This window comes from Galeopterus variegatus, unplaced genomic scaffold, assembly GCF_000696425.1.
Source record: "Galeopterus variegatus unplaced genomic scaffold, G_variegatus-3.0.2 Scaffold487, whole genome shotgun sequence".
NCBI classification, from domain to species: Eukaryota; Metazoa; Chordata; class Mammalia; order Dermoptera; family Cynocephalidae; genus Galeopterus; species Galeopterus variegatus.
Window position 1 is genome coordinate 431,550 of NW_007726598.1, and position 13,647 is coordinate 445,196.

The 13,647-nt window shown below is 40.3% G+C and overlaps 2 protein-coding genes across 2 annotated transcripts in view; one reads left to right on the forward strand and one right to left on the reverse strand.

Moving 5' to 3' along the window:
* The window catches only part of RNF10 (ring finger protein 10), a 35,728-nt gene extending 26,900 nt beyond the window's left edge, over window positions 1-8,828 (reverse strand). Inside the window, exons 1-2 of the mRNA XM_008569370.1 lie at window positions 8,535-8,828; window positions 8,361-8,497 (exon numbers count right to left, since the gene is read on the reverse strand). Of these exons, the coding sequence (XP_008567592.1) occupies window positions 8,361-8,497; window positions 8,535-8,629 (232 nt within the window). The 5' untranslated portion in view covers window positions 8,630-8,828. The remainder of the gene's footprint in view (window positions 1-8,360; window positions 8,498-8,534) is intronic.
* A 4,154-nt stretch (window positions 8,829-12,982) lies between these two features.
* Window positions 12,983-13,647, forward strand: part of COQ5 (coenzyme Q5 homolog, methyltransferase (S. cerevisiae)) — a 17,721-nt gene continuing 17,056 nt past the window's right edge. The window contains exon 1 of the mRNA XM_008569356.1: window positions 12,983-13,225. Within this exon, the coding sequence (XP_008567578.1) occupies window positions 13,024-13,225 (202 nt within the window). The 5' untranslated portion in view covers window positions 12,983-13,023. The remainder of the gene's footprint in view (window positions 13,226-13,647) is intronic.

Below are 13,647 nucleotides of genomic sequence, written 5' to 3' on the forward strand. Positions count from 1 at the left end.
TGGTACGGGCGCGAAAGTGAGGGTTGCGATCCGTTGCCGGACACGAAAAAAGACAAAAAAGGAAAAAAAAAAATAAAAATAATTTAAAAAATAAATAAATAATGTTTCTTACTTTTTTCCTCCAATGTTAAGAGTACATGCTCAATTTTGAAAATATGGGATAGTTTAAAGTCGCCAATATCCACAGAACATCGACCTATTAATAGTGTTTAATTTCCTTTTATTCTCCATTTTATACACTTGCCACATGTCTTATATAAAATGAAAAGCATACAAAATATACTGTTTTCTACTTATAACTCCATAAGCATTTTCATATATCCCTAGTCTTCAAAAGCATGATTAATGGCTATACTGTTGTCCACCATATACTTATAGCGTATTACAAATCAACTGTTTTACATGCAGGTAGCTTCTAATTTTCTTCTAATTTAATATAATAGTTTTGGGAGCCTCTTCATATAGAGGCCTGTATGATTAATTATGTCAAATTCTCAAAGTGGAATTAGCAGATAAAGTATAATCATTAAAGCCTTTTCCACATTCTCAAGTTGCTTTCTAGAACTGTTATGCCAATTTATTTATATTCCAACAACATTATAAGAGATAATGTCTAGTTCACCACACTCTTCCTAATACTGAGTTGAATAAACTTCGCTCAACTGAAAGGTCAAAATGGTTTCTCATTTTAAATTTTCATTTCTTTGATAACTAGCAACAAATAACTTGGTTCAGTCTGCTGACCACTTGTATTTTGTGTAAAGAGATTGCTTGTATTCTTTGCCCCATTTTTTCTACTGGGGAGCTGAACTGCATGGATTTCTTTTTGTCCCAAATTTAACACAGAACCCTGACCAAACACATTTAACTCATGCCAAAGTTTGTCAGCTTAAAATAAATAAAAGAGATCCACAAAGGTGAGTATGCGAGAGTGCGAACTATCTGTACTTTTTGTTCAATTTCTCTATAAGCCTAAAACTGCTTAAAGTCCATTACTTAGAAGAAAAAGAGGTCCCCCCAAATAGTCTTTGACTGAAAAAGAGACTCATTTATCTTTCTTGTCCCTTTGCTCACTCCATGTTGTCCTATTACAATATGGAAATCTGACCAAGTCTGCATATTAATTTAATGGCTTTAAAAGCAAAAACTTAGAAAGAAAGATGGGGGATTTTTTTTTTTTTTTAAATTTTTTTTTTCCTTTTTTGTCTTTTTTTTTTTTTACTGACCGGTAACGGGATTGCAACCCTCGGTGTCGCGCCCGTACCGGGGACCGGCAACGGGATCGCAACCCTCGGTGTTGTGCCCGCACCACGCTCAGCCAGTGAGCGGGAACCGGTCTCCACATGGGATCCGAACCCTCGGCGGGAGCGCCGCCGCGCTCCCAAGCAGCGCACTCTCCAGTGCGCCACCGGGCCAGCCCAAAAGATGGGGGATTTTAATGAAGAAATCCATTAGGGTTACCCTTCAAACTTTATGGGGATGGTAGTGACAAATTTAAGGGATTCCAGCATGAGCCTCAGAAACTACAAAATTGGATTTCCCCCCCAAATATAGCTTAATCTTGTTTATGTCAAAAATATATATAATTAAATATGTTTGGAAAGGAAATAACTGTCAATGAAAGTTACCTTTGGGAAACAGGGTGGTTCTCAATTCTGACTACATACCAGAATCACTTGCACAGACTTTTAAAATTATGGATACCCAGGACCCAAGGGCCCAATCCAGACTTAAATGAATCAGAAAGAGTGGCTATGAAAAGGCCCCACACATTCCTATTTAAAAAAAAAAAAGGTCCTCGGGAGATTCTTATGCACAGCCAGAGCTGAGAACTGCCAAGAACTGCTATCAAGACACATTCCAAAATAGACAAGATTAGTTAAATGGCTCAAATCCAGAACTCAGGATCCTAGAGTCAACAAATAAGAGACAAAAACTTAATTCAACATCTCATTTGTTACACATTTCCCTAATGGAAAGGTCACTACAAGTACCAGGAGGCATATCTCAGTCTCTTCCCATTACCAAATTAAGGGCCATAAGTTTTTCACAGTTAAGTTATTTGCCATCATCAACATTTCTAGCTGTAGTTCTGACAGGTGACATCTCCAAACCTGACAAACACAGCCAGGCTAGGTTCACTCCTGCCAGTTACCCTTAAATCCCAGTTAGGCACAGTGACCACAGTTTAATCTGAAGTTAAAATTTAAGAACTAGAATTTTACCTAATGCTTCAGTTAGCAACAGTTAGTGTCAAACATAGTACCAGCGTTAATTACAAAGTGAAGTTTCAGATCTTATACAAATTTTGCTCTGCCCTCAACCCATGGAATTAGTTTATAATAAGATTTCAAATAAATTGAAAATTCAGGGGACACAGCTAACTCTTCACCAGTGAAAAATAACCTGCCACATTTTCCTGCTTTGCTTCCCTAACCCTATTCCTCATCACCTAGTAAGAATTAATGAAGTCTTATAAGGATAGGTACATAAAGAAAACACATATTCCCCAAACCTCATTACCCAAGACTGTTTCGGATGACCCTGGTTTCAACCCTGACTGTTGCTTTCAAGACAGGCACCTCATGGTTTGCAAAGATTTAGGTAAAGCCAGATTCTACACTGCAAGAGCATAAGAAAGTACGTTGGCAGTCAGCAAAAGGGCTGTTTTCATTTCTTCACTTATTACCACACTGGCAAGGAAAACAATTTCATAATGCTTACAAGAACTGCTCTCTCATGGATAGTGAACTGCTCATTTCTAAAACAAATTACAACTGTAATTACACAAGGACTCATGTTTTAGTTGCTAAAGTCAACTCTCTTCTCTTGTCTTCAACCTACTAAGGGTATGAAATCAGACATCTTAAAGTGAGAAAGTGTCTCTTATCTCTAGGCCCAGGCAATAGGCAGCTCAAGATTGAAGGTACTATCAGGCCTGGGACCTGGAGATAAAATTCAGAGCACTATTTTTGAGGTGTTTCATGGACAAACTGCCAGAATATATATGTGAATAACTAAGGGGTAGAATTCATCCTCTTTTTTTTTTCTTTTGGGTAGCCGGCCTGTATGGGGATCTGAACCCATGACCCCATCTGATAGCATTATGTACTTTATATTTTGGAAAACAGACAAAAATGTCAAGTTCCTATGAGAAACATATTCCATATTTTAAATCTCTTTTGGGTAGCCGGCCTGTATGGGGATCTGAACCCATGACCCCATCTGATAGCATAATGTACTTTAGATTTTGGAAAACAGACAAAAATGTCAAGTTCCTATGAGAAACATATTCCATATTTTAAATCTCAGAATGGTGGTTCTCAATTCTGACTACATACCAGAATCACTTGCACAGACTTTTAAAATTATGGATACCCAGGACCCAAGGGCCCAATCCAGACTTAAATGAATCAGAAAGAGTGGCTATGAAAAGGCCCCACACATTCCTATTTAAAAAAAAAAAAGGTCCTCGGGAGATTCTTATGCACAGCCAGAGCTGAGAACTGCCAAGAACTGCTATCAAGACACATTCCAAAATAGACAAGATTAGTTAAATGGCTCAAATCCAGAACTCAGGATCCTAGAGTCAACAAATAAGAGACAAAAACTTAATTCAACATCTCATTTGTTACACATTTCCCTAATGGAAAGGTCACTACAAGTACCAGGAGGCATATCTCAGTCTCTTCCCATTACCAAATTAAGGGCCATAAGTCTTTCACAGTTAAGTTATTTGCCATCATCAACATTTCTAGCTGTAGTTCTGACAGGTGACACAGCCTTGAGATCAGAATACCAGCCAGAAAGTTTCTGCTGCTGATTCATGCTGTAATCACAAGCAAGTTGCTTACCCATCGTCCAGAGTGGTTGACAAGCACTTCCAGAGAGGCAACATATGGCCTCACTACAGAATCTACTGACAACAAATTGAATCCAGCTGAAATTAGTAATACTGAATGAAAGGAGAGAGGTGATATCAGGAATGATGCACATGCCAGTAAGTTACCTTCTTGCTAAGTAAGTTTATTATACAAAGTATACTTCTAAATACCACCTAGGACTTCATAAGAATTTACTTGGAGAAATCACTCTAACACCTCTAAGCCTCGGTTTTCTTGTCTGTAGAATACGGCTAACGCTATACCGTCCCTTCCTCACAGAATCATGCAGATTAAAAGAGAAAAGGTCTGTAAAATGCCTACTATATTGGCTGGCACATAGCTGCTATGGTTTGAAAGCCTTATTATCAATAAACCCAAATCATTCCTGTCAAGAGCACCCACTAGACTTCCAACAAATTCATATAAACCAAGGACTCCAGCCAACAGGCCCTGAAATTCTTTTAACTTCTCTGAGTGGTTTTACTGAAGGTTTCAAATCACCTCAATTTTCAAAGCCATTAAAACCTCCAGGTCCATTTAGAGGCATCTTCAAGGCAGTACCACTAACCCGGCTTCTGGTACCGGAATAACAGAAGTGTCAGAACAGTGCTTCATACCACCAACCTCAAAATAACTGCTTTATAATACCTGACCTTCCTTTAACCCCCAAAGCAATACCATCCACCCAGAAGGATGGGGTAAGAGCCTGGTTCTTGGCCAGAGTCAACTGTTTGTCCGTACCTACCCCACCCCCTCCCCCACCTCTTTCCTCTGGGCTATATTCATGGGATATTCACTGTTCAACATTCTTAGAATGGCACCTTAGCCCTGCTGGAATGCAGCTATAGGAATATACCCAAGAAAAGGAATGTTATGTGAATGTCTGAAGCAATTAGCCAGAGCAAAGAAACTGTGATATGCCACCCTGGCAGGAAAGATTAAGAAAATCCCTGGAAGGGCTGGCCAGTTAGCTCAGTTAGTTAGAGCACAGCCTTATAACACCAAGGTTAAGAGTTTGGATCCCTGTACCAACCAGACACCCAACAACAACAACAAAAAATCCAGTAGCCAAATTTACTTATTTCCTGTGTACAAATAAAGGGCAAACTGAATTAAGCCAGACACAGGAACATAGACTCAAATATACCAGTCACGTAGCCAGGAAACAAACAACCATTTATGACTTACACAGTTTAGAGACTAGAAACCAGCTTTTTTCTCATATGAGGTAGGAATGGGAGAGGAAAAGAAGTTAAATACTTAAATATTGAAGAACTCCCGTTCTTTTTACCTTGGCAAAAGAAAGGCAAGCTATGTCTTTTCACCCTACTCTTCCTGTTCTTCCTTCAACTCATTACTCTAAAATTCAAGAGATCTTTTCAACAATTTCCAGCGAAATCAAGTATATCAAGTGTTGAGTCAGCTTTTGAAACACGGCAGAAACCTTTTTATGGAAATATGCAGAACCTTAATCTGCGTTTTTGCTAGAGCAACCATCTCAAAGTCACTGTATCAGAGGTCCTGAATATCTGTTGTAGGAGCACAGGTCTTAGCTGTAATGTTCTTAACGGAGCATCTGCTACCCTTCAGTTCAACTTAAAAAATTAGCCAACATCCAGAGCTTCCCAATCTTTTAAGCCCTACCTACTCTACCTTTTAATTTGTTCCCAAATGCAAGCAGTGGATTATGCTTGGTGAGGAAGTATGAATTTAGCTACAAGCCCATCCTTCCTTCCTAAGGGAATATACACAGCAGAAGCCAGAAGCAGGCACCGGCAAGGGCAAACATGGTTAAGTTTTCTAACAAACACATTAAACAAAAACTAATGCTACCTGAGGGTACACTTATGTATTTCATAAAACCTAACAAAAGGTCCTTTACATGAGTTTTCATTTCTTTACTCCAAAGTTTTCAATTAAAGTGAACAAGTGTTCTAGGTGCATTTTACAGTATTTTTTAAAAATCACTTTAAGAAGTCAGAATAACCCAGAAATTAACATTTATTCTATACAAGTCTGTTTGAAATGCTAATAGTGACAAATATTTGCTCTGGTCAAACTACAACAGAATTCTGTATCATCCTTTCGGGTAACCAGTTAGTTCCACTAATCAACATATTCAAAGTCAAGGATGCAGGAGTGAAATGCCATAAATACCTTGGTTCTTTGTTGTTCTGTCTGTGTTGTTGCAAGCTTTCACCTACTGCTAGGGAACAAACTTTAGGCAATTTTTATAGCTGACTCATGAACGTTTGTTAGCGGCTTAAAAAGGAGCCCCAGAAAAATTAGTTGAGAATTCAGGCAATTGGAAAACCAAATCCTCAACATTACATCCGGGAACACAGTGCAAAAGTAATTTATCAACTACCTTGAGAAATATTCAGACCACTCTAAACCTGTTCCAACACTGACCAAGAGGAATGGCTACCCTCTATCTTTAGAGGAATCTATGATAAAGCTGCACAAGTGCAGAACCCCAAAATTAGTCTACATACTACTTCCTGACGTGGCCTGAGAGTCCATTCTAATCCCTGCTTAGATATTTAAGGCATTCGTTTATTATGAGACAACTGGTCTCCACCTAAATTCCATAAGCAATCTCCAGAAGTCTTTACACACTAGGTAAACAAGTTTGCCATACCCAACAGCTAAACTCTGAACTCATGTCAGTAAGCCTTACAGTTTTTTAATCTTAAAGTTTTAAAGAAGATCTCCACATTTAGGGACTCTAAATGTTTCCCTCTCTAGCACACACCCCCACTCTCAACAAAAACACCTTCCTATTACTGCTAATATAATTGAAATACAAAAGAGAGCAGAGATTAGTACACAGGCTTTGAAGTAAAATGGAGAATGCTGGGCTCCAGACTGCCAATTTGTAACATCATACCCTCTCAGATTCTTTCTTTCAATATGAATAATTCTGTCTTGCTAGACAGGTTAGCGCATAGAGTAGTGATAATAGAAGTGAAAGTCTAGCCCAATACTTGGTGCATGATAAGCCCTCAATTAAGGGTAGCTATTATCATCATTTCTGTCATAATTTAATACTGAAAGACATGACTTCGGAAATGGCATAATCTTCCCTGCTAAAGGACATAACCTAACACACAAAAACAGACATAATGTGTATTTGGTGCATAACAGATGTCAGGTACACTTATAAATCTCTAGCTCATTTGTTTCTTAGGTTTATTTATTTAATTGTATTAGCTCCACCTTTATAGGTAAGGAAATTCAGACATTTAAGGCCTAGCAAGGGCCGGCCCGTGGCTCACTCAGGAGAATGTGGTGCTGATAACACCAAGGCCACGGGTTCGGATCCCATATAGGGATGTCCGGTTAGCTCACTGGGTGAGCATGGTGCTGACAACAAGTCAAGGGTTAAGATCCCCTTACCGGTCATCTTTAAAAAAAAAAAAAAATGAATACTAGCTCTAAAAACTATGATAATAGAGTAATTATGATAAAACAGGAGAGACTTATAAAAAGGGTTTGCTTTATTTTCCTTGTGTTCAGTGTGCAGAGATTAAACCAGGGCAAAATCCAATATTTGAATGATGTTCCAAGGAAGCTATTTCATGCTCTCTACTGTGCCCTCGTAAGGTTCATTTCAAATGTTATGGGTAGACATTTTGCTTTTGTTTTCTCATTGAAATTACACAGTTTTCTTCTTAAATCTAAAATGGAAAATTATATTTTTTCAAGTGTTCCCTAAGAATGGGAGTTGAACTCTATATGAAATATTTAAATGAGAGCTACCTTTAAAAAAACATTACCACAATGCCTCTAATTTGGATATAGAGGGTGGTAATAAATACTTATGACTTTAGAGCGCTTCAGGATGGAATAATGAAGTACAATATGAGCCCCGATGAAGATTTCAGAGAAGACGTTCTTCACATCTAATTTTCAGTTTATAAGCAGCTCACTAGCTACACCACGCTGAACAAAGCCATTCAAGGATAAATCCTCTTCAACAGAGGAATAGATCTGGGGCCAGGTTATTAAACATGTGATCTGAGTTTGAAAAATCTTCGGGCCCCACCCTCCCCTATTTAAACTTGAACACTATCCAATGCTAACCCAACATTAAAAGGTAGAACAACTTAGTGGTTTTAGGAGCGTGGACTGATGAGTCAGACAAACCAGGTCTTAAGGCCTGCTGTGAGGCACATACTAGCTTGGACGACCTTACCCTTTCCGAACCTGTTTCCTCATCTGCAAAATGGGGATAAGAATAGCATCTACTTCACCGAGTTGTTCTGAGTATTAATGCAAGGATCCGCGTAAACCACTCAGTAGAGTGCTCATTAACTTTACCGTAAAATAATGGGAGCCACGGAAAAGTGGAAGTAGGAACTATAATAGAAAGCGTTGCTCGTCTCTGGGTGACCCAGCGGACTACAGAGCAAGGATCTCTCCCAAGCCGAAGGGGCAGTCACCCCCTGCCCACTGCCGGAGGCCAGCCCTTACCGCTCTTAGGTTTAGACTCGCCGGCTGGCCCCGCCGACGCACAGCGGGGCGGCTGTTGCCCTTTGCTGCTGCCCGAAGAGGCGGATGAACTGGTGGAGCCGCTGTTCTTGTCCATGTCGGAGGCGGTGGCGGCGGCGTTGGGGGAGCTCTGCGGCATCAACGGGGGCCTCGGCGACGGCGGTCGGAGCGGAGCGGGCGCGGCGGGGACCCAGGCTCATGGCGTTCGGGGCCGGCGGGGGTCGGCGGCGACAGCGGTTCTCGGCCTTCATGGCGACATTTTTCCCTGTTTCCTTCCTCGGCTTCTCAAACTGGGAGGAGAAGCGACGGGCGGGGCTGTCGAGCCCAGCAGCGGCGGTGACCGAGAAAGAGGAAGAGGCCGGGGCTCGGGGTCCGGGCCGGGCCTGGCGGGGCGGAGGCTACGGGGGACAGGGAGGCGAGGGAGAGTGCGCGAGCCCCGCCGGCCGGCCGGACACGCTCTCCCGCCGCGGGGCAGGGGAGAGGGTTGGCTCTCTTGGTGTCGGGGACTGGTGTCTCCGACACAACGACGGATACTCGCCTCTAGGCCGAGGCCGAGCTGCTCCGGAATGGCGACGAGTCGCCAAACAGCATCTGGAAGAACCCGGATGGAGTATATATATAGTGGAGGGGGGCGAGAGTGACGCACTCTGGGGAATGTAGTTTCGCCCGCATCCGGGTCCTGTGATTACCTCCCTTTCGCCTACCCCGCCCCCGATGCATGGGTAGTGAGACTTGTAGTTCCCACCAAGTCCAGGTTTTTGTCTTAGCGCACTAATAATATATGTAATAATTATGTATACTAATAATGATGCAGCCAAACACCGGAATACCTGTGGAATTCCTTTATGGACTCGTTGCTTGATTTTTGGTTCTTATTCTAGTATTAATACCAATTGACTTGTGGCTCATTCTGTCTTGTGTTAGTAATAATTATAATAGCGTTAATAATGACAATACCTTCACTTAATATCACTTTACTGCACTTCTTCATACAATACTTTATCTTGTTATTAATAAGTCATTTATTGACATAAACCGTTGTTAATATTTAATTTTCTTGTAATAATCATTTAGTGCTTATCATTAGCAGTCACTGTGCTGTGTCAAAAGACAAAATTACAACAAATTTCATTTAAATATATTTTTGCGGGGACGGGGGCAGCTGGCTGGTACAGGGATCTGAACCCTTGACCATGCTCTAATCAAGTGAGCTAATAAATATCTTAATTGGCTTTTATTTGCAATTCTAGAATTTGGCAACACCTCATTCCACAAAATAGAATGAGTGTTCCAATGAGCTAAGCAGGAGTTTGGTTTTATACCAGACTCTCTCTCTCTCATCGTTTCAAAATTACTTTTGTTGTAATGGACTTCTTTATTACGCTGACTAAAACTGGCTAGTTTGGTTCTCTCTCTCTCTCTTTTCTAGTTTAGGCTTACTATCAGCATGAGTAAGTCCATTTTGGCTTGGTCTGTCCAAACAAATGGTCTTCTATAAATTGTATTTAACAGCTGTTAACATGTATTATCACATTTAATCCTCACAATAACTAAATTTTAATTAATTAATTTATTTTTTATTTTTATTTATTATTTTTGGTGGCTGGCTGGTACAATAACTAAATTTTGAAGATGAGGAAATGGGCTTAAAAAGTTTAGAAAACTTACCCATGATTATATAGCTAGTAAGTGATGTTCTCAACTACCTGTGAGACAAGCAGTTCCCCATTTTACAGATGTGAACACTGAGACTTAAAAATCACATATGTACTTTGGAAATCATATCACATCCATCTATACTTTGAAAAATTATAAACGATTCCCTTCCAACCATAGTAGTTTGAGATTCAAAGAATGACATATACACACTGTTAAAGAGATGAACAAATAATGCTTCTCAATCAGAATAACTTTAGTTAGAATCCTGTTAGGTCCAGGCACTGTGCTGGGCACAAGGAATGCCAAATACATTAAGACTGAGGCCTTTCAAAAACTCAGAATGGGGGGCCGGCCCGTGGCTCACTCGGGAGAGTGCGGTGCTGATAACACCAAGGCCCCGGGTTCGGATCCCATATACGAATGGCCGGTTCGCTCACTGGCTGACTGTGGTGCTGACAACACCAAGTCAAGGGTTGAGATCCCCTTACCGGTCATCTTTAAAAAAAAAAAAAAAAAAAAAAAAAACTCAGAATGGTATTTACAGGGCTGCAAATTACACCAATTGGAGCTATAGAAGTAATTTTGTGTCTGCTGGTGTACAGACCAGTTTTAGGACCGGTAATCCAACAGGGACTTACCAGAATGGTTATGACAGTACTCAGAAATATGGAAGTAATGTTCCAAATACGCACAATGGTATGAACCAACAGGCATATACATACCCTGCTACTGCAGCTGCACCTATGATTGGTTATCCTATGCCAACAGGATATTCTCAATAAGACTTTGGAAGTATATGTAAATGTCTATTTTTCATAATTCCTCTTTATATTGTGTGTTATCAGACAAGATAGTTATTTAAGACACACAGAAAATGCAGAAATGACTGTTGTGCAGCAGTAATTATGGTGCACTTTTTCACTATTTAATTTGGATATTTCTCTACATTCCTGAAACAATGTTTAGAGGTTTTTTGTACTAGAAAATGCAGGCAGTATTTTCACAAAAACTGCATGTACAGTGATTTGAAATACAATAAATGAAGGCAAAGTGTGTCTTTCCAATAAAAAATATCTGAAGACTGGGGAAAAAAAAAGAAAGATTGAGGCCTTTAATATACTCATAGTGTCCTAAGTTGTACAGTTAAGCAAATAAGAAACTACAATGCAAGAACATGGTAAGGGCTATAATATAGTTAACTACAAAATGCTGACCAGAGCAGAGCAGAGACTCCAAGAGAGAAATTCAAATAGCTAAGAGGGGTAAAGGAGGACTTTCTAGAAGTACTGTCACTTGAGTGGAACACAGAAAGATCAGTGGAATTTTAGCAGTCATTTAAGAATGAATGAATGAATGAATGAATGAATGTCTAATAGGGCCCTTCTTGGTTCCTTATTAATCATCACATGGCTGTCACTTGAGTGGAACACAGAAAGATCAGTGGAATTTTAGCAGTCATTTAAGAATGAATGAATGAATGAATGTCTAATAGGGCCCTTCTTGGTTCCTTATTAATCATCACATGGTATACAAGATATTAATAAGTGTATATAAATAGATCACTTTCTTGTAAGTAAGTTTAAACTGGGATAAAGGAAGTTAGATACTAAACTCATATTTTTAAGTTGCCTTAAAATGCTTCCAACAGTCCTTGTCCTGCTTTACCTTTCATAGCTTTTTCCCCCACTAATCATATTGAAATAGAGAACAGCTACATATTGTTGGTCTGGAAACCGAATTTGATAACCAGAAGGAGCAGCCCCCAAAGCTGAGGTCCATTCTTATATATAACTAGATGCGGAAGATATATTAAGATTCCTTGATGAAACTTTATTTCCTTTAACAAAGACACAAGATCTCTAAGTATATAGATAAATCATTTCTTCCTCCTATCGTTCTTAAAAATAAAAGAGAGAGAAGAAGGAATCCCAATGCAGTACTTCCCAAATGAGAGCAGTAGGTGTCCATCTGTCAGGCTATGTTAAACCAGGAAAAGACTTTTCATTTAAAAATAGTTTTGGATCCTTGGCATTTTCTCCCTGTGAAATATTTACAGGAAACATACAATTAAAAAGGGAATTAAAGCAGAAAAATGCAGAAATCAAAGCAAAACAACAACCTCCATCCACTTTTTTGTACAAGATGGTCTACATTCCTCTTTCCATAAAAAAAGACTGAAAATCTGGGGTTGAAGTAAAACATCCATAATATGCCAGTTGAAGTTAGAAATATAGTTTTGTGTCAGCAGGAGACAAATGTAAGTGTGTTTAGTTCTGGCTTGCTAAATGGATACCAGAGCTTTCGTTCCTATTTATGAATTTCCTAGGTTCATAAAGTGGACATACCAGAGAATAGTCTTTCCTATGTTTATTTTTCAGAGTAGTCTAGCATATGTTTCTTAAGAATGGGTCTGCAAATCTCTTGCACGGAAATCACCAGAGAAGCTTGTTCAAATAAAGATTCAAGGGACACATACCAGATTTGCTGATTTAAAATCTCTGGTAGTTGGGGCCCAGGAATCTGCTTTTTAAATTTTTTTATTTATTTAATTTTGTAAAGTTTATTGAGAGCCAAATGGGAGGATCGCCCCGTGGAAACACCATCCAACAGAGTCAGCGAAATGCTCTGAAGTCTACTGCAAATGGGAATCTGCATTTTAAAGATCAAACCAAATGATTCCTATGCATACCGAAGTTTGCAGGAATAGTCAGGAATAGTCAGGAATCTTAGCCTTTTTACCATACTATGCCTCAGTTTCCCCCTCCTCACCAGAAGAGTTACTCGATATTTTGCGAGTTAGTACTCTTACTACTGGTTGGCAACATTCAGAGACACGGCCTCTGAGAGGTGATTGGGAGATTCCGCATGGCTCCTTAATGTCAGGTTTCAGGGCGCGTTTGGTTAATGATGTCTTCGGCCGGCCTCCGTCGTCTGTCTGGTGATGCAACGCGACGTGTTCTCTTGTCCCTGTTAAGAGACTATCAAGATGGCGGCCTCCAGGAGCTGCTCTCTGTGGAGCTGCTGTGGCCGCAGGTGGTCGCGGTCGATGCGGGGCTGCTGCCTCTCAGAGCTACATAGCTCTTGGTCCGGGGACCCTCTGGGTGCACGACTCTTGTCCCAAGAGAAGCGGGCAACAGAAACGCATTTCGGGTTTGAGACTGTGTCGGAGGAAGAGAAGGGAGGCAAAGGTGAAAGGGGAGACTGGGCGGATGGAGGGATCTGACAGTCCGCGATCTAGTTTCTTCTGCCCAACTGAGAATTGATGTAACATCCTGTTGGCTCCGATGGTGTAGTCTGGGCAGTCCTGACCTCCAAGGAGTCCCCTCTGCCTGACCTGGCAAAACTTAGACACCCCTTCTTTTTTAAATGGGGTAATTATTAAGTCTCATCAATTGAGCGTTAATGACGTACCAGGCACCTTGAAGACTTTATTTCCAATTCTCGTTTTAATTTTACAGTGGTGGGTATTGTTATCCCTATGTGACACATGAGGAAATTGAGACTTAAAGGTTAAGTACTTGCCCAATTTACCAATCTAACAGCTAGTAAGTGGTGGAACCAGTATTCCCAACCAGTTTAGTCTGACTCCAGAGCCCACGTTCTTAACCTC